Below are 21,605 nucleotides of genomic sequence, written 5' to 3' on the forward strand. Positions count from 1 at the left end.
GACGCCGGGCGCGGTGGCTCAAGCCTGTAATCCCAGCACTTTGGGAGGCCGAGACAGGCGGATCACGAGGTCAGGAGATCGAGACCATCCTGGCTAACACGGTGAAACCCCGTCTCTACTAAAAAATACAAAAAAACTAGCCGGGCGAGGTGGCGGGCGCCTGTAGTCCCAGCTACTCGGGAGGCTGAGGCAGGAGAATGGCGTAAACCCGGGAGGCGGAGCTTGCAGTGAGCTGAGATCCGGCCACTGCACTCCAGGCTGGGCGACAGAGCCAGACTCCGTCTCAAAAAAAAAAAAAAAAAAAAAAAAAAAAAAAAAGAAATCATGGCAGTTTTCATCTCACATAACAGTTGTTGAATATGTCTTGAAATATCATGTATGCTCATCATGATTTCCAAATCATGGAAGGTATGAGACCTACCATAACCTTTCTTTTTCTTAATGCATTAATAGGAAGCACATATATTATCATACACTTACATTTGTAATATTTTGGAAACTCTTCTTTATAATAGGTTTCTTTTGACATCTTAAATGTTTTATTTGTATGCTTTACAAAGATTCTGTCTTCTCCAGGCTACCAAAGCTTTTATGGAACAGAAACTATCCTGGCTAACACGGTGAAACCCCATCTCTACTGAAAAAATACAAAAAAAACTAGCCGGGCGTGGTGGCGGCGCCTGTAGTCCCAGCTACTTGGGAGGCTGAGGCAGGAGACTGGCGTGAACCCGGGAGGCAGAGCTTGCAGTGAGCTGAGATCCGGCCACTGCACTCCAGCCTGGGCGACAGAGCGAGACTCCGTCTCAAAAAAAAAAAAAAAAAAAAAAAAAGATCCTGTGCCTTAGAGTTGGTTGGAGGAGGAATGTCCCAAACTGACAGCCAAATAGAAAGATTCCCACTACACAGTCTGCAGCAAAATTGAAAGGCAAAATTTTTAGGACCAAATTCACCTTCCACTGGCCCACTGATAGTCTACTGGCTCTATCCAAATAATCTTAAATTATTAGGCATCATTCCTGCTTGTAAGGGCTTCAGAGGAAGAGATTTCATGGTTGCTCTGATAATTAATACTTGAAATAGTAAATACTTGAAATGCTTGTAATGAGAATACTTGAAATGAGAAAACACTTCCTCTTGCCCTTGCTTATCAGTGGTCACAGTGAGCTACCTGTGATGGCTCTGTTTTTAAAAGACTGACATTAAATTTTCTCCATATGTTCATCTAAATAACCTTTTCCTGGTACCACTTGGACATTCCATATATATATAGTCTTGGGCCACTGATAATAGTCTCATAGTGCTGATTTATATATTCTAAGTCAGTAGGAGTGAGGATGCTCCCCTTTTCCCTTTTTTTTTGTATAAACTTGATCAAAGCCAGCTGGAAGTTTGTTCTTCTTCTCTAGTTGTAAATCTGTATACGTCCTTCCCCATGGAGCTTAAGGTTCCCTATGTAAGAGATACTAAACACATAGCTACGTAAAGATTACACAGGACATTACCAGTTTTTGCTATGAAGGAAAATACCAAGTACTATAAGAGAGGATAAGAATCAAGAGTGGTCAGGGGAGGATCTCTGAGAAGGTGGAATTTCAGGCAAAACCTGAAGGCTTAAAAAAGAGCTATCTGAAAAGTGAAGAAAGAATTTTCCCATGCCTAAGGATCACCTTGTACCAAGGGCACATTTGTGGAACTGAAAGAATTGGCTCTTGATGTACAGTGTACTGAGTTGAAGGGGGAAGAGGTGAGGTTGGAGAATAGGAAGGAGCCAGGTCATGCAGGGCCTTGTAGAGTTTGAATTTAATGCTAAGTGTAGTACAGTAGGGAACCTTTGAAAGGTTTTAAGCAAAGCAACAGGGGATTTGATTTACATTTTAGAAAGAAGCCTTTGGATGCTATATAGAGAGTAAATTTAAGGTCAGACAGCTTGCCAGTCTTAAGAGATGGGACTTGAACCTGTGGCTTTTCATTCCCAGTCCATTCTGATTTACCAGGGTCTTTTTTTCTAGTTGATAAGTACTAACTTGAATTAAGTAGAAGATGCAAAATAACACCAGGCCATTTCCAAATGGCTTTCTTATACTCGCTCAAGTTGACAGTGAAAAATAAAAGCCACCTAAGGCTCATGTCTCTAACCTGTTGAACACCTCAAAATAATTAAGAGATCACAACTATACCATTTCTCAGTTATATAAAAACCCTCTCTCTTATCTAACATATGCTATTTAGTGTTTAAGCTTGCTCAGAGTCATACATACACTATCAGCTCTGCCTATTAAGCAGTGGCTTGTGTCTCTGCGATTTTCCAGGTAAACCAGCCTGAACTACCCAGCTAGTATTTGCCAGCTTTAGCAGTTCAGCAGTTTGTTTTTCCTTATAAGATTAAATGATCAGTTTCGCCTTAGGTTTTATTCCAATTATGAAATCATTTCATTTTGTTATGCCTCTCCTTAATTGTACTTATTTACCTTGTACATACAAACTAATAAATCTGTTATTTTGATTGAGAAGCCCCTGCATGTTTATATATTTATTCTGCCTCTCGAGAATACTCGGTAAGTTTTTTATCTGTTGATTGCTAATTCATCTAGCATGTATTTCTTAACACACGGAAGTACTGTATGTAATGTTAAAGCAAGCACACCTAAATGAATCAAATCATGCTGTGCTCTTGCCACCTTGAGCGTGTTAGTTCTGCATCTATAAGATGGGAATAAAATAACAAATCCATAGGGTAATTATGAAAAGTATTACACCATATGTGAAACTGTTTTGTATGATGCTCAATACATTTTCACTGTTTTATTGAAACAGTTTTATTGAAGTATAATTGACATCCAATAAACTTCATGTGTTTAACATGTACAGTTAGTAGATTTGGACATGTATAGACCCATGAAATCACACAGCAGACTTTTTATCTCCCCATTTATCTATTTCTATGCTGGTTGCATTGGCAAACTTTCTTAATCAAGGCAGTGGTGTTCGGAGAAGGGAGTGTCTAGGTTTTAAGACATATTTAAAATTGTCATTGCTTCTATATTGATATAGTCACAATATTTAATTTTTTAAATTAAATTTGGCAGTAGGTTGGGTTTGGGGGCTCACGCCTGTAATCCCAACACTTTTGGAGGCCAAGGTAGGCAGATCACCTGAGCTCAGGAGTTTGAGACCAGCCTGGCCAACATGGTGAAACCCCGTCTGCACTAATAATACAAAAATGAGCTGGGCATGGCGACGGGTGCCTGTAATCCCAGCTACTCTGAAGTCTGAGGCAGGAGAATCACTTGAACCTGGCAGGCAGAGGTTGCAGTGAGCCGAGGTTGTGACACTGCACTCCAGCCTGGGCAACAGAGCAAGGCTCCAGCTCAAAAAAAAAAAAGTTGGCATTAGAAGAAAATAAGATTTTAAAACTAAACACACAAACGTACGGATCATCCCAGCCTGTGTGCTACAGATACCAATCCTACATCTCTCAGAGAATGTGTACCTCAATGTGAAAAGAACTAGAAATCTCTGCTTTAGGATGCAGAGATGAGTCAGGTATAGATCTTGCCCTCAAGGATCTTAGAATCTAGGGATGGAGGAGGTGGAATGTACCTATAACAACGATAATGCAGAGTAGAAGGTAGGAAGAGGTAAAACACCAGAGGAGGATTTAAAAGGGTGCAGTAACTTCTAGCTTGGGGATACACTTCACTGAGGAAAGACACCATTTATTGCCTCCTGCACATGTGTCTGTCTGAGGTAAGTGTAGGTGTGTAGAGCAATTTAGACAGATACAGACCCTGCCCATTCATCACTTAAATCCTAATGCTGTGCATCACCGCTCGATGGGTTGGGCGTCTGCCCAGCTTTTTTCCTGGACCACTTCCAACATTTCTGAGGAAAGAGTGAGTGTGAAGGACCCTGTGGTTGGACACCAGCCCAAGTTATCCAGTGGCTAGACACCTAACTGACTCATAGGAATGGGGAAAGCCCCCTCTGGGTTGCTTGTGTGGATAATAAGGCTCTCATTCACCTCCACATCTAGGTCAGAGAGGGGCCGCCTGGGAAGCACAGCACATTGATAGATTACTTCTGGGCCCCAGGGACCTCATTACCATCATATCCATCATCTTCTGCTAGTACCAAATAATGGATGTAATTTAATCAGATGCCAAAGGAGTCCTCAGCAGGAGAATTGGAGAAACCTTGCCTGAAACTGTGCTATAGTGTTGGAATGATTATAATGAACCAGAATGATCTTTTGTGGTGAGACTAAATGTATCACGCACTATATGAGTTTTGATTTATTTTTAAAACATTCTTGCTCCCATTGGCTCCCCTTTTAATAGTTTCACTGTAGCCTGTTTATTGTTACAGATGTTACTTTTAAATGAGGTCATTGAGCTTTCCTTTACTTCCAAAGGCAATGTTTGCCTTTTTATTAAGGGGTTGGCAGGGCTGTCTGGAGAACAGTGCTAATGTGAGATCAAGGTTAAAGCTTCAGACCCCAGGAGACTAGGTGGAGAAAAAGCCTCTTCCATGTTTACACACACTCATGTCAGCCAGATGTCTCACAAAGGGCAAGTTTCCTGGCGGAGAGGCGAGAAGACAGGCATTGTGGTCACAGACTGCCTTGACTCTCATGGCCCCTTCTTGCCCACTGTGAAACCTCAGGCATGTCAAAAAACAAGCTCTCTGAGCCTGTTTCCTCAGCTGTCACTTGGAGATAATTAATTTTTATTCCTAGGACTTTTGTGAGGATAAAATGTGTTACAGCCCCTCGGTATGCAAGAGGGATCTGGGGAGGGCAAGGGGTGTAATAGCTAAAAGTCTAAGGCTTTGGAAATGCTTTAAGTCCTATGTGTAGTATATTTTGCATAGCTTTGTTGGAGGACCGCTGACCAAATCCAGCTTGCCAGTGATTTTTGTAAATAAACTTGTATTGGCACACAGCCCATTCATTCATTTACAAATAAATGTCTGTGTCTGCCCTCTAAAGACAGATTTGGGTCGTTATGACAAAGACCTTATGGTCTGCAAAGCCAGAAGTATTTGCTATCCAGCCCATTACAGAAGTTGGCCAATCACTGTACCAGACTGAAGGGAAGTTTCTATACAGAGATCTGGTCATTTAAAGCAGTGAGGGATAGGGGATGAGTGGGAATTCTAAAGTGTTCCTGCAGAAAGTCGAATGCTGAATGTTATCACTTATAAGTGGGAGCTAAATAATGTGTGCATTTGGACAGAGGGAGTGGAATGGTAGACACTTGGAAAGGTGACTTGGAAAGGTGAGAGGGTGGGAGGCGGGGTGAGTAATGAGAAATTACCCATGGGGACAGGCGCGGTGGTTCATGCCTGTAATCCCAGCACTTTGGGAGGCAGAGGCAGGCGGATCACTTGAGGTCGGGAGTTCAAGACCCGCCTGTCCAACATGGTGAAACCCTGTCTCTACTAAAAATACAAAAACTAGCTGGGCATGGTGGCAGATGACTGTAATCCCAGCTACTTGGGAGGCTGAAGCAGGAGAATCACTTGAACTCAGGAGGCGGAGGTTGCAGTAAGCCGAGGTTGCACAACTGCACTCCAGCCTGGGTGATAGAGCGAGACTCAGTCTCAGGGGGAAAAAAAGAAAAAGAAAAAGGAAAAGAAATTACCTAATGGGTACAATGTACACTATTCATGTGATGGTTACCCTAAAAGCTCAGACTTCATCACTACACAATATGTCCATGTAACAAAACTGCATTTGTACCCCCTAAATCTATAAAAATAAAAAATTAAAAGGCTGGGCCCAGTGGCTCACACCTGTAATCCCAGCACTTTGGGAGGCTGAGGCGGGTGATCACAAGGTCAGGAGATTGAGACCATCCTAGCTAACACGGTAAAACCCAGTCTCTACTAAAAATACAAAAAAATTAGCTGGGTATGGTGGTAGGCGCCTGTAGGAGGCTGAGGCAGGAGAATGGCATGAACCCCAGAGACGGAACTTGCAGTGAGCCAAGATCACGCCACTGCACTCCTGCCTGGGCGACAGAGCGAGACTTCGTCTCAAAAAAAAAAAAAAAAAAAATTAATTTAAAAAAAGTGTTCCTAAATGTCTATGGAGTTCGCTCCATTCTGATTTAAACACATGAAACTTTAGTGCATGTTAAAAGACTGGTTTGTTGAGGTGAGAATTAAATGCTATATGTGGGAGCATTAGCACAAAGCTGGCACATGCAGATGCCAGGTAGATGTTTGCTAGAGTCGAGTCTCCATTATGTTTCATCAGACCCCACATAGGTGTGACCCTGTTTGGCTCTGGGCATATGTTTCTGGGAGTGGGCAGGTTGACACAGGCATCACCATGGGCCACTTTTATGGAATAGTCACATGTTGTTCCAGCATTTTCTTCTTTGTAAGTTGTTGTTAACGATTAGTCTAAAATGAGGTTTATTGACCAATGTCTTTATCTTTGCCTCATGCTTTGAAATTGTTCCAGTGATAGGTGGAGCCAGCACTAAAGTCATACCTGAGTATGTACATGCTAGAAATAAAGATGAAACTGGCATTTTAACACCAACCACAAAGTTTAATGACTGTCACATGTTTTAATTTTTGGAACACAATCAAAATATTTGCCATGGCTCAAAAAGGTAGTCCTCAGATAACATATTGCTAATGGCAGAAAGACCCCTGCAAAGTAAATAAAACATTAAAAGTGGTGATCTTCACTCGGATGGAAAAAGGGAAAGGAGTTGAATATATTGTCACTCCGCACTCTACATCATATGTAGATGGCAACAGCACATGCTGTGCACTTATGTACACTGTCCTTTAACAAGTCATTGAGAGGAACTTGGCCTCTGGCTTCCTGTCTTGCTAATTGAGCACTCTCTGTAGTGACCCCACTGCAAAGCTCTCACTCCCCTCCTCTTGCACATTGGTCATCTTGGGAGGTGGGTATATTTTCAAGGTACATGCCCAAATGGCAAAAGTCCACCATACTTTGTAGAAGGCACGTGGCATAATGCCTAGACGGTCATAGGTACTCACTCAGGACTTGTTCCCAACACCATCTCAATGAGCACAGGTAGATCTTTCCTATCTTTGGATTTCCATAGCCCTTCTCTGTACCTCACCCAAGCTCTTAATCAGATACTGTGATAATTAATTAAAAGTTTAGTGTATATTTCCAATCTCCCTGAATTAGTCTTTCTTTTGTAGGTAAGGATTTAATATTTTTTTTCTCCTTACCTCTATTCCTAAAAGCTGTTCCCTGCCCATGGTAGGCCAAGAACAAATCATGAAAAGTTGATCAAAGCCAAGCAGACATCAGAATAATAGTGGATATAAATACAGTGAACTAGGGACAGCAGAGACTGAAAGCAAGGCCTAGTCTGTCTCAGATAAAATCTTGGGGCTGGGCACGGTGGCTCATGCCTGTAATCCTAGTACTTTAAGAGGTTAAGGCAGAAGGATCACTTGAGGCCACGAATTTGAGGCCAGCCTGGGCAACATGGTGACACCCTGTCTCTACAAAAATAAAAAAAATTAGCTGAGTGTGATGGTGCCCACCTATAGTCTTAGCTATGCAAGAGACTGAGGCAGGAGGATCACTTGAGCCCGGGAGAACAAGGCTACAGTAAGCTGTGATTGCATCACTACATTCCCATCTGGGCGACAGAGTGAGACCCTGTCTCAAAAAAAATTTTTAAATAAAAAATAGAATAGGAATTCAGTCCTGCTAATATAACAAACCTGCAGAACAGCACAGCCACTGTCCTGAGTGCCAAGGAGACAGAGTAGACCATCATCTTACCTTCTTGGAGTTCATGATGCTCTAGCGGAGAGGAGGCAGGTACATGACTGTTGCACCTGAGTTCACAGGGAACCATCACCCCCACAATATCCTGCAAAACTTTGCAGCTCCCATTTCATAATGTAATTCCTGATGCTACATATGGTATAAAAACATAATACCATAATTAGTCCACCCACTTTTATTTGAGGCCGAAGGATTTAGTGAGAAACACAGAGTCAGAAGAGCTATGTTAAAGCATGATCTTACCACCTACTAGCCATGGATATTCATTTGTGTAGGAACTATTTACACTCACTGTGCATGCATTGTTCTAGGCTATAGAGGGGATAAGGCCAAGTTCTTCATTGCTTGCATCTTAAAATTTAACTGGGGGTGGGAAGGGAGAAGAGAAGAATGAACTGGTATTAAATGATATTTCAGATGGTGATAAATGCTATGAAGAAAATAAAACATGGCAGTGTTATAAAGGGCCATTTAATTTCTTTGAGCTTCAGTTTCTTCATTGCAATCTGAAGATAAGACCACATATCGTGTAGTATTTTGTGAAACTTAAATATCCTGTGTGAAAGCTCTTTGTCTACAGTAGAGGTGAAGATCCCTCATCATTGTTAGAGTCATATCTCAGCCTCAGCCCTTACAGTCATACAAACAGATCCTTATTTGATCACATGGGTGTTTAAAGCTTAATGTATTTTCTGATCAAATACACCTCACGCATTCCTTCCTTTTTACGTTTGCTTGGAATCTTCCCGCAACTGAATTTGTTTTTGTTCCATTTCCATCTGTGTAACTCTGCTTGTTTATCAGTTATTACAATAGGGCTTGTTTTGTGCTCATCTTTGTATATCTTGCCAAATGTAAAGCAGTGACCAGCACGTAGTAAGTGTGTAATAAGTAGCTGAGTCAGAATGGAGCAGAGCAAAACATCCTAAGAGCTCAGAAAAGAGAGGAAATTCTGATTGCAGGAGAGGGTAAGAAAGACTTCATGGAGGTTGTGGGACAGGATTGCACACAACAAGGTGGGCTGAGGGAATGGCAGATGCAGGTCAGCGGTAGGAATGCTGTGTAGATAAAGGGGGGCAGTAGGGCAGTACAGCATGATGTAAGGAACACAGGAGTCAGGACAGCCAGGTTTGAATCCCAGCTTGGCCATTTACTGAGGAGGTCTTTGACAAATCACTTCAGCATATTTTCTCGACTCTAAAGTAGTGATAACAATACCATCGGCCGGGCGCGGTGGCTCACGCCTGTAATCCCTGCACTTTGGGAGGCCGAGGCGGGCGGATCACGAGGTCAGGAGATCGAGACCATCCTGGCTAACACGGTGAAACCCCGTCTCTACTAAAATACAAAAAATTAGCTGGGCGCGGTGGCGGGCGCCTGTAGCCCCAGCTACTCGGGAGGCTGAGGCAGGAGAACCCGGGAGGCGGAGCTTGCAGTGAGCTGAGATGGTGCCACTGCACTCCAACCTGGGCGACAGAGTGAAGACTCCGCCTCAAAAAAAAAAAAAAAACAAAAAAAAAAAACAATACCACCCACATCTTGGGGTTGCTTTATGGATGACATGAGATAACATAAGGAAGCCTGTATTCCAGCACCTGGCACAGAGGAATCATTCCGTAAGTAACAGCTTAATCAGACAATGATGGCCTGTCTTTTTAAGTACCATGTATGCTGTTTCCTTCATTGTGAAGCAAAGGCAAGGTTAAGGTCACAGGTCTAGTCCCTCTGGCGATGAGGCCTATTAACATCACTGTTTTCTACAGTTACAGACTGCACCCCAAGCCAACTAGTGTGTGCTGACCCAACAGGGGCCAGCTCAGTGCAGGGAGAGATTAATGCAAGTGAATCATTTGTACTGGAAAAAGAATCCAAGACATATAATGTCATGGTACAATATTAAGAGTAATAGCTTCACTTAGCTGAAACATTGTATTTTCTATTCTTAGGGTATTTTTTGAGGGGCAGAAAACATGTTTCATAGAAAATTTACAACCTTGTATCTAGTGGGATTTCTTCATACTACAAGCGGTTTATGCAAAACAGATGCCTGAGAAGCGGTGCCTCCATGCACCTGTGGATTTGGTGGTTATACTTCATTTTCCTCACCCCTCTAGTTCTTGCAGACAACCTGAAATCCAACCCTGGAATTAAGTGGCAGTATTTCAGTTCAGAAGAAGGAATTTTCACTGTTTTCCCAGCACACAAGTTCCGGTGTAAGGGCAGCTACGAACACCGCAGTAGGTATGTTGACTTGCATTCTGAAGTTTTTAATTATTGTTTAAGAGTGATCTACATGAAAGATAAAACTTCTCGTTTCTACTCATGGCTATGCCTCTAAGCTGTGGATTCAGAAATTTGTACTTGTTCTGAAATGAATTCACCATTTAGTATGTGTGGATGTGAAATTCCAGGCAAGGGCAAATTACAAAATCCAGAGCTTTTCTATAGCTATGTAACATGCCAAATAAAAAAAGTACTTACTCCTGAAGTCAAATTGTGTGAAGCACCTAGAGTGTTTTGAGTTTCAGAATTCTTTGTTGAAATGTGAATGATGGTACCTTGTCTATAGGGCAGCCCTTGAACATAACTTTATAACATATCTCAGAGTAGAGTTTGTTATACTCAGCTTCCCTTTCTGTGATGACATGCTTGGCCATACTGCATGAAATTTACATGCAGATTTTAACCACTAGAAGTTTTGAGGTGAGCAGAAAGCATTGGATTAAAAATCACTAACATCTTGCTTTTCTCACTCACAGACATGACTTGAGATTCTACCATGTAGCCAGAAGGGCAATAATGGTGAGATAATTTGTATGACAAGACTCATTAATTATAGAACCCCCCGAAGCAAGTACACTTTCCTATTTAATCCTGGCAGTTTCCTGTTTGCCGTGTCAAATGTTTGATGCCAGAACATCTGGAGCTGTAGTGCAGGGCACCCACTTTTCACATCATTTTCTGGAGTCTACACAATTACTTTAGCTTCCCTTCATCTTCACTTTAAATTGTATCCAGAATTTTTCCCCGAGGAAAATACTTCATCTGTGCTTTTCCTAAGATTTTTTTTTTTTTTCCTGAGAAGGAGTTTTGCTCTTGTTGCCCAGGCTGGAATGCAATGGCACGATCTTGGCTCGCTGCAACCTCTGCCTCCTGGGTTCAAGCAATTCTCCTGCCTCAGCCTCCCAAGTAGCTGGGATTACAGGCACTCACCACCAAGCCTGACCAATTTTTGTACTTTTAGTAGAAATGAGGTTTCGCCAAGTTGGCCAGGCTGGTCTCGAACTCCTGACCTCAGGTGATCCGTCCACCTTAGCCTCCCAAAGTGCTGGGATTACAGGCATGACCCACCGTGCCCAGCCATCCTAAGATATTTTTATTGTGTGTTTAGTTTCTTCCTTTCCCTCCCCATACATTCTGGTGAAGACTTGAGTGTCTTGGAGACTGGACCAGAAGCCATGACCATGGCTTCTCGTGAGAACAAAGGCCACCATGAACCATCTAATTCTCATTTGCTTCTAAGAAGAGATAGGCTAGGTGGCTTGCTGATTTTAACGAAGCACCCGTGAAGGAAAGTTTAAAAAGGAAAGCGAAACTTTGTCAAAATCAGCATTCACCAACACAAGGCAATTTGGAAAGTTTTCATGTGTCTCCACCCTAAATCTGCACTAATTAGCCCTTGAACCTCTTTTCCCTTGGCTAAATAATCCACATTTCTCTCCTCATAGACTGCGATTCGCATCTCTTGTCCTAACTGCTTTCCTATGATGCCTTTCCAAGTTCTCTACATTCATTGCAAGTATGGAATGGATTTCAGGACATAGCAACACAAGAAAGGAACTGGTGGATACCAGTCATTCTATGAGGACGTCCCCCCAGTTTGTGCATTTAACATCACTATTTATATATCCCACTAAAGCAGCTTTTAACAACTTAATGTTGTTAAAATGATGCCAACACATATCCCAAGTTTCATTTATGTGAATTGAATTTGAACAAAGGAAGTGTGTCATTTTAAAGAAAATCCACCCACCTAGCTTGGAGAATCTAAAAAGTTAAATATTTGACCTACTTGTCAGTGTTGAGATGATCAGATTTTCCTTCTTTTCTGTTCTCTGTTTCATTTCTGTAGCTACCTCTCCTGGATTCTTTTTATTCCATTTCCCTAGTGGCTCAGTCATATCGACTAGTGAAAATATAGTGGTACTTTAGTAATTACTGCAGGACTTTGGGCTTGAGAACAACTAGTGTAAATTTGGCCAGATTTTGAGGTTTTTTGGTACTTTGCCTACATTTCTTAATTTGTGCCCAGGCTTTTGTGATTCAGCTGGCATCTAACATTTCACAGGAAAATCTAGTGTTTTAGGGGTGTCAGTAAAGGAGAGAATTCTCTTGAGGCTGATTTGCTTTCTTAAACTCCTTCTAATTTGTTCCAGCTTTAAAACTGTGAATAGAGACCTCATTAAACCTCTTCTCACAAACCTTCCTGCACTGCACATTAGCAGAAGGCTGCTTTGATGGGAGGCATTTCTCCTTTGTGGCTGCCCCCAACCCCCTTTTTTTCAATGTTGGCAAACAAAAACCTGGCAAGAAGAGTGGCTATCACAGACTTGGACAAATTTTGATGGCACAGTTTTAAATGCTCAGATAAGGGGCCTTTTGGTGGCTGACCTATGTGAATTGTTTCAGTCCAGAAAGGAAAGGGGCCTCTTAGCAGGAGCCTTTGTATGAGAAGAGAGGAACCAAACCTGCCATTCAAAGCTGCTCAGCATGCTCATGGGTTATAGCCTGCCTCACTTCTAGCCAAGCCCCACTCTGCAAGTCTGCAGAGGATAATCCAGCCCTGGTGAGGGGACCTTTTTCTCCTTGACTGATCTCTCAGCCCAAGGGGCCGCCACATCCACACCCTTTAGCAAAACAGGTACACCGGGCAATACCAAGCAGAGGTTGTGCATATTTTATATGAGGATTTTAACTACTAGAAGTTTTGAGCTGTGCAGAATGCATTGAGTTAAAGAGCACTAACATCCTGCTTTTCTCTGAGAAAAAAAAGAGAGAGAGAGAGAAAAGCAGGATGTTAGTGATGCTGAAAAAGCCAGCCTCCAAAAGAGTTTGCTGCTGAAAAGCTTCTCTTGTCTGCTTTGATCTTTAAAGGCATAAATTATCCATACCTGTTCCACAGACACACCTTGTTGTCTTGTTGTCTTAGGTATTATTGCCTTAGGTATTATTTTCAATGCACCAGTATGGTTTCTCCTTCCATGTGGATCTCTCCATCCTTGTGCCATCTCTGGGAGAGCACAGAGACCAACATGCCCGTGTACTGTAATGTTCACAGCTGTGTTGAGGCCCTTTACCTAAACCAAGACTGACCCCAGAGAGCTTCTTCTCCCTGCAGACCCATCTACGTCTCTACAGTCCGGCCGCAGTCAAAGCACATAGTCGTGATTCTGGACCACGGGGCTTCGGTCACAGACACTCAGCTTCAGATTGCCAAGGACGCTGCTCAGGTCATCCTCAGTGCCATCGATGAACATGACAAGGTGACCGTGACCCCTGTGACCCCAATGGCATGAGGTTCTCCTTGAATGCCTTTTTTAAAGTACTTTATTGTTTTGTGATATAACAGATCCTCCTTGACTTACAATGGGGTTACATCCTGATAAATGTATCATAAGTTGAAATTGCATTTAATACACTTGAGCTACATCATAGCTTGGGCTAGCCTACCTTAAACATTGTCAGAACACTTAGGTTAGCCCTCAGTTATGGAAAATCATCTAACACAAAGCCTATTTTATAACATAATAAAGTATTGGCTATCTCATGTAGTTTATTGAATACAGTAGTACACTGCAGAATACTGTATCAGCGGTTCTCCTTTGTGATTGCATGGCTTACTGGGAGCTGTGGCTCCCTGCCATTGTCCAGCACCATGAGAGAGTATCAGGAGCCTGGGAAAAGATCCAAAATTCAAAGTACAGCTTCACTGCCTGCCTATCGCTTTCGCACCATCGTAAAGTCAAACCATTGTATGTCAGGGACCATCTGTATATTTTTTTAAATCCATCTTTAAAAGGACTTTGGGAAAGGAGTATTATTCTAATATTTGAGGAAGCAGCCACCAATCCAAAAATCTCTTTTGTAACTACCACCAACCTTAGTCTTATACTTCTTTATGGCTCATGGTAAGGTTTCTAATTAGCCATGACTTTCACACTGGAGGTTATGCTGAGGAGGAGAGGGGTGGGGGATTTAGATGCTGGTGGATGGCTGAACTTTGTCGCAAGATTGTTGGGAAGTCAGGGAGAAGGGAAAGCTACTAGTGGCTGACTAATATCTGGGACACCTTGGAGAGAGGTGTGGGTACAGCTAATGATAATCTATTGCGTGTGGACATCTTCTGCTTCATCATTTTGACTTTGCCAACTCCAGCGGTTTTGCTCACTAACTTAGTGGCTTAAAACACACACACCGTACTCTCTTACCCTCACCCTCACCTCCAGGTTGAAAACCAGGATAGTTCATTCTTGCTATGACTTTTCTCTGCATAAAATAGTTTGTGTGTGTGTTTAATGTTATATATGAACACAGTACTACTCTTCATCTTGGAACAAAAACCAAACTCTAGGGGTTTCCCCACTTTACCAGTCCTTATGGATCCTTTTCAAATTTGATAGATTGATGGCTCCAGGGATTTATTTTGAAACTCTCAGAATCTGTTCTGTAGGCCTTCTCGTTCCTTGGGCTCTTCTGTTACACAAACAAATAAATCTTTAAGTGGTAGGATAACAGGTTTGGTTTGGTTTTTGTTTTTTTTTTCTTTCCTGCAGATTTCTGTGTTAACTGTGGCAGATACCGTCCGGACTTGCTCACTAGACCAGTGCTATAAGACCTTCTTGTCTCCAGCTACCAGTGAGACAAAAAGGAAAATGTCCACCTTTGTTAGCAACGTGAAGTCTTCAGACAGTCCTACCCAGCACGCAGTGGGATTCCAAAAGGCATTTCAGCTGATTCGAAGCACAAACAATAACACAAAGTTCCAAGCAAGTGAGTGCGTTCTCTCAGAGGACTTACAAGCATAATAGATAAAGATGGCAATAGGAATATATTGTAAATTGATCACACAATGATGTTTAGAGAGATTTTATTATTTATTTATTTATTTATTTATTTATTTACCTTGAGACAGGGTCTTGCTCTGTCCAAGCTGGAATGCAGTGGCGTGATCATGGTTCACTCCAGCTTTGACTTCCTGGGCTCCAGCAATCTTTATACCTCAGCCTCCCAAGTAGCTGAGACCACAGGCATACGCCACCACACCCAGCTAATTTTTGTATTTTTGGTAAGGAAAGGGTTTCACTGACTGAGACCTGTCTGATCTCAAACTCTTGAGCTCAAGCAATACACCTGCCTTTGCCTCCCGAAGTGCTGGAATTACAAGCGTGAGCCACTGCACCCAGCGTAGAGGGATTTTTTAAAAAAATTGATTGGGGGTGAGGTGCGGTGGCTCATGCCTATAATCCCAGCACTTTGGGAGGTCAAGGCAGGCAGATCACAAGGTCAGGAGTTCGAGACCAGCCTGGCCAATATGGTGAAACCGCATCTCTACTAAAAGTACAAAACAATTAGGCAGGCGTGGTGGCGATTGCCTATAGTCCCAGCTGCTCGGGAGGCTGAGGCAGGAGAATCACTTGAACGCAGGAGGCAGAGGTTGCAGTGAGCTGAGATCATGCCACTGCACTCTAGCCTGGGCGAAAGAGCGAGACTCTGTCTCAAAAGAAAAAAAAAAATTCATTTGGGTTAAAATTGTCGTGTGTTGTCTTCATCATCATCAAATACTATGATGTTAACTGGATTTTTCTCATCTTTCCCAATCAAAGATGGTCAGTCTGTACAATTTCTTGACTCTCTGAGCCTTCTCTTCCTGCCCCTTTATTTAGATCATGTCTGCACTTATGTCCTAAGGGAATCTCCACATCCTTTCTAATGCTAATTGTCAGCTTTGCTTCCTCTTTGACTTAGAGTGAATGTCTGCTTGTGCACACGTGGACCTGAAGCAGGCAGCAGGAATTCTTGCCTTGATCCTTCCTTCTTCTAACCAGCTGTCATTTAGATGAGCACAGTCTTTCAGATGTACAAAAGCACTCTAATTCAAATTTTTTTTTTTTTTTTTTTTTTTTTTTTTTTTTTGAGACGGAGTCTCACTCTGTCACCCAGGCTGGAGTGCAATGGAGCAATCCCGGCTCACTGCAACCTCCACCTCCCGGGTTCAAGCGGTTCTCCGGCCTCAGCCTCCTAAGTAGCTAGGATTACAGGCATGCGCCACCATGCCTGGCTAATTTTTGTATTTTAAGTAGAGACGGGGTTTCACCATGTTGGTCAGGCCGATCTTGAACTCCTGACCTTGTGATCCCCCCACCTCAGCTTCCCAAAGTGCTGGAATTAGAAGCGTGAGCCACCACGCCTGGCCTCTAATTTAATTTTTATATATTAAAGAAAATCTGGAATTAGGATGCACGCTAAAGTACGGGAAAAGATATTTGAAATGGAGCTCATGCTTTGGAACTACTTAAAGGAATCTATTTTATTTTTCCTTTTATTTAAAAAAAATCTGTTTATAGGCCAGGTGCGGTGGCTTATGCCTGTAATCCCAGCACTTTGGGAGGCCAAGGCAGGCAGATCACGAGGTCACGAGATCGAGACCAGCCTGACCAACATGGTAAAACCCCGTCTCTACTAAAACTACAAAAATTAGCTGGACGTGGTGCCACGCGCCTGTAATCCCAGATACTTGGGAAGCTGAGGCAGGAGAATTTCCTGAACCCGGGAGGCAGAGGTTGCAGTGAGCCAAGATCGTGCCACTGCGCTCCAGCCTGGTGACGAAGCAAGACTCCATCTAAAAAAAAAAAAAATCTGTTTACGGTTTTTTTTCTTTGTTTGAAAACATTAATGTATCCTATTGAGATAAATTTAAAGAATACATTTCCAAGCGCTTCATTGTGTCTGTGTTTAAGCTAAGCACTGATTAATGCAAAGCATAGTGCCTAGCGCATAATGGATCCTCAAAAGAAGGAAGCTACTGTAATTATAACTAATGATGGTACATGGTGTGTTAGTTTTATGTTTCCACATAACAAATTGCCACAAACTTAGCAGTTTAACACAATATACATTTGTTATCTCACAGTTTTTGTGGGTCAGGAGTCCGGGTACAGCTTAGCTGAGTCCTCTGTTTAGGGTCTCACGAGGTTACCATCAAAGTATTAGCAGGACTACTGTACATTCAGAGTCCTAAGGTTCATGCTAAGGTTCATTCATGCTAAGATTCAACAAACAAGAGCTCCCATGTTTGTTGGCAGAATTCATTTCCTTGCAACTGTGAGACTCATTTCGTTTACTTCTTCAAGGCCAATGGAAGAGCATCTCTTCAAATCCCTGGCTTCAGAGAAGGCTTGGACCCTCCTGTAACAAGCTCGTCTGAGTAAATCAGCCCCACTATCCCTCTTGATTTAATCAGATTACTCTCGCTTGTGATTAACTCAGAGTGAGTTTATCAGGGACCTCGGCAAACATCCATCCATCTTTGCAAGGATACGTAGCACAATCACAGGAGTAATGGCTCATTACTTGCCATAGTCGTCTTCTTAGAAGCAAGTTACAGGTTATGCACACATTCAGTATACAGGATGTTGCTCATTTAGATCATCTTAGAATTTGGCCTACCAGCTTTGGCAAGCATCAGCTATCCACAAACCAATATTATGGGGTGGCTGAGTGTAAAGTTGCCCTTGGTTCAGTAAGGTTAGTTAACAAGGCTGAACTCAAGTACTCAAGGCAGATTGGCCTGTTTGTCAACGCCACCCACCCGTCAGCGTTCCTCACTAGAAGTGTTCTTTCTACTGAATTCTGTCATCGAACCATCTTTAAAGTCTAGTTTCGATTATTACACTTTTCAAATAATGGAGAGAAATGTTAGACTAGCAGTCGCAAACTCAGATGCCCACAGTGGCCAGACAGCACATGTGAGCTGGGGGAAGGTAATGAGGATGAGTTGGAGAACATGGTCACACGGAGCATGCACCATCCAGAGGGCAGCTGCTCCTCTGTTCAGTCCATTGAGCAGGAATGTCTGCCCAGTGCTGCCAGATCTTCTGTTTCAAGAGATGCCAGAAATCTGGATTTTCATGTGAAATCCCTTGATTTTCAAATGTTGACATTTGTTCCAGCTTTAAAGCTGTGAATAAAGACCTCATTAAATCTCTTCTCACAGACATTCCTGCACTGCATGTGAGCAGGAGGCTGGTTTGATGGGAGGCATTTCTCCTCTGGATTTTTCTGTGTTTATTTTTCTTAATGTTGGCAAACAAAAACATGGCAAGAAGATTGACCATTAGAGACTTGGACAAATTTTGAAGGCACAGTTTTCTAAATACTCAAAGGAGCCCTTTTTAGGCCAAGTAGTAAGATGTATCTAAGGCTCACTGGCCTCTAGTTTATAGCTTTTACTGACAGTTTAGAGAAAAAATAATCTAGATTAGTTTGTATGAAGAAAAGACTTCAGGAATGAGCGTTGTCCAGTTTGTTAAGGAGCGGTCCCAGGGTACTCTCAGGCTGTATAGCCCAGGAGTTATGCAGGTTATGGATTTCAACCAGTGTTCTGCTCTGAAATTTTTCTAACCTTGTGAATTTGTCTATATTGTTTTATTTTCTCCAGACCTGGATTCCTAATCTGTAAATGGAGGGATGATAATATCCAAGATTCCATCATAAATATCCAATGTGTATTTGCTGTGATTATTATGATACTCAGTTTCCTATAAGACTTCTAGGTCCAGCTAAACTAGATTAGATACCCTAGATGTCCTAAGTTGACCTTAGGCCCAAAGATGGCCATGGCCTAGGCAACACTATAGCGAGGGGTCTGTATATACTTCCTAGAAGTTTATTCTATTGTAAACTCTATACATCACTATTTCTCTTCACTCTACAGACAATTATTTAATGTCTGCTGTATATCTGGTCCTGTTTTGGTTGCCACCTGTGAGGTTATTCAAATAAATAAGACCTACTCTTGATGATCGTTGCAAGTGTTAGTCTGTACATGAAAGTACACTTTAGTATGCCCACATTGGTAGCCATATAAAAATAAACTACATGTCATAAATCATTGTTGGTTGACACTAATTTGCCTTGTACCAACCAGAAAGTCTAAAACTTTTGTCCAGTTCTGACCCTTTCTTCAGTCTCATGGTAGATCTTTAACTGACAGCATTAACTCCTTGGAGTTGTTTGTTCTGAATTTGTTTTGGAGCTGATTAGTTGAGGATCATAATGAACCTCAATTAAAGATGGTTAAGAGTGGAGACCTAATGGTATGGGCAAAGCCCAAATTTGAGTTGCTCTTCCCCTTTTGATGTTGACCCCAAGACATGCCTGGTGGCTTATAGAGAGACTCACCAAATGGAGAGCTATTACATTTTCTTCCAGTTACATGCTGCATCTCTGCTCTACCCCAAGTCCCTATAATTACTCTCCCCTAAAATTGCTCTAACTGGGTGACTGAAAAGGAAATATCCCAATGCATTAAAAATACAAATCAAACCAAATTTGACAGATCTGATAAGAATGGAAAAATAACTCAATTGTTCTTGAGGATAAGGTGGGAATGGAGTCAGGGGTTGGGCAGAGCCAGCAGGGATACTTACAGAGTGTATGTCTTATTGTTGGAATGGAAAGAAAATGTGCTTGGCTACCAAAGGAGCTCAAGGGCTACAAGCCTTCTGGCTTTCCAAACATGGACCTTTGCCCTAGAAACAGCTCTAAATGACAGTGTATTTTATGCAGAATCATAAGGCTAAGTGAGAAAACAGACACTAGGGTTCTCTTTTAGGTCAGCCTAAATGTGTCCAGGAATTTATCACATGTACTTTTGCAATGAGCAGATGGTTTGTGTCATACCATAGATCCTCCTCATGCTATATCTATATCTATATCTATATCTATATCTATATCTATATCTATATGTTTCCCCCAACTAGGGACTCAAGCAATTTTTGTTTTTGTGTTTTTCAGTCTGAAGTTTAAATGAACTGTTTAGGGTCCTTATAAAATAATTTACTGAACTGTATATACAACTTTGAAAAAATATTGACATCTGGTTTGTTGACATCTAATTTAAGACAAGAATCTTCCTGAAATGTGTAGATTTTCTTTTTGCATCAGCATTTACTTCCTAATCTCTGATAACTAAATAGTGAAATTTAAATGTGCAGTTAATGTTCACTAGAGAATGTTCAAGTATCAAAATTGGTATTAAGTATTAGGAGTAAATAAGAGGAACTTTGAATGCATTTATTTCTTACAGTCAAGTTCAGTTATCTATGACATTCATACATTATAAGTTAACTGTTCAATTCTGCATAATAAAGAATACTTAAGTCTAAAATGGGAATGTGTAAACTGAAGGAAATTCAAGCTTTGTGTCTTCACCATTAGGATAATTTTTTAAAGGGTAACCGTATTCATTAACTATTCCTGTGTAACAAATTATTCCAACATTCTGTAGCTTAATACATCTTTATTGTCTCATAGTTTCTGTATATCAGGAATCTGGGCACGGCATAGCTGGGTGCCTCTAGCCCTACAAGTTTCTTGAGATTGCAGTCAACCTATTGACCAAAGCTACTGTCATCTCAAAGTTCTACTGGGGAAATAGCTGCTTCCAAGCTCACTCACACTTGTGCTGGCAGGATTTTCAGTTCAAAGGGCCTCTGTTCCTTGCCTCTCCATAGGACTGTTTACAACCTGCCAGCTGGCTTTCTTCAGAGTGAGAAAGCCCCCCCCTTGCAGAAGCCACAGTCTTTTTGTAACCTAGTCTTGGTCTTGATGTTCCTTCACCTCTGCTGCATTCTAGTCATTATAAGTGACTCACTAAATCCAGCCACACTCAAGGAAGGCAACTACCCCAGGAGGTGAATGAATGTGGAGGACATGGAATCACTAAGGGACCAAGTTTGAGGTTGCCTGCCACAGTCACTTTAGAGCAACCTCAACTAAAAAACAATAACCAAAACCTGAAGAAATAAGTATATAACATATTACATAGATTTTTATTTCTCAGTAAAAAATATGTAGAATGTCCTAAAAATATATATTGAGGCCATGCGTGGTGGCTCATGCCTGTAATCCCAGCACTTTGGGAGGCAGAGGCGGGCAGATCACTTGAGGTCAGGAGTTCAAGACCAGCCTGGCCAACGTGGTGAAACCCCATCTCTACTAAAAATACAAAAAATTAGCTGGGCATAGTGGCATGTGCCTGTAGTCCCAACTGCTCAGTAGTCTGAGGCATGAGAATCGCTTGAACCTTGGAGGGGGAGGTTGCAGTAAGCTGAGATCATGCCACTGCACTCCAGCCTGGGTGACAGAACAAGACTCAGTCTTAATACAGATATATATACACACATACACACATACACACACACACATACACACATATTTAACATATATATTTAACACATATACATATATGTTAAATCAAAGAATTGCAGATTAGAAAGAGGATATAAAAGTCCAGCTCTCTGACTTCCCTCTTTTTATTGTGGTCATTTAGCCTCTGCTTATTTATCTCTAATTGTAGGAAATTTATCACCTTTGTTTTTTTCAGTCAATCCACTTGACAGAAGTTCTACTGGACCAACCTAACTCTCAGTTATTCTACCTCTCAGCCCTGTTTGGAAAATAATTTCAATTCTAACTCAGGGCTGCTACTTCAGTCCAGTGGCATGGTTTTTGTTTTCATTTTGTGTGT

General features: G+C 41.8%; 1 protein-coding gene across 3 annotated transcripts in view; it reads left to right on the forward strand.

The window, feature by feature from the left end:
* The window catches only part of CACHD1 (cache domain containing 1), a 228,052-nt gene that overhangs the window by 153,817 nt on the left and 52,630 nt on the right, over positions 1-21,605 (forward strand). For 2 of the 3 annotated variants that reach the window (XM_025358566.1, XM_025358568.1), the window contains exons 5-7: positions 9,910-10,036; positions 13,194-13,338; positions 14,629-14,845. In XM_025358566.1, coding sequence (XP_025214351.1) covers positions 9,910-10,036; positions 13,194-13,338; positions 14,629-14,845 — 489 coding nt within the window. The remainder of the gene's footprint in view (positions 1-9,909; positions 10,037-13,193; positions 13,339-14,628; positions 14,846-21,605) is intronic. The other variant, XM_025358567.1, reaches the window with a different exon arrangement.

This window comes from Theropithecus gelada, chromosome 1 (assembly GCF_003255815.1).
Source record: "Theropithecus gelada isolate Dixy chromosome 1, Tgel_1.0, whole genome shotgun sequence".
Taxonomy (NCBI): domain Eukaryota; kingdom Metazoa; phylum Chordata; class Mammalia; order Primates; family Cercopithecidae; genus Theropithecus; species Theropithecus gelada.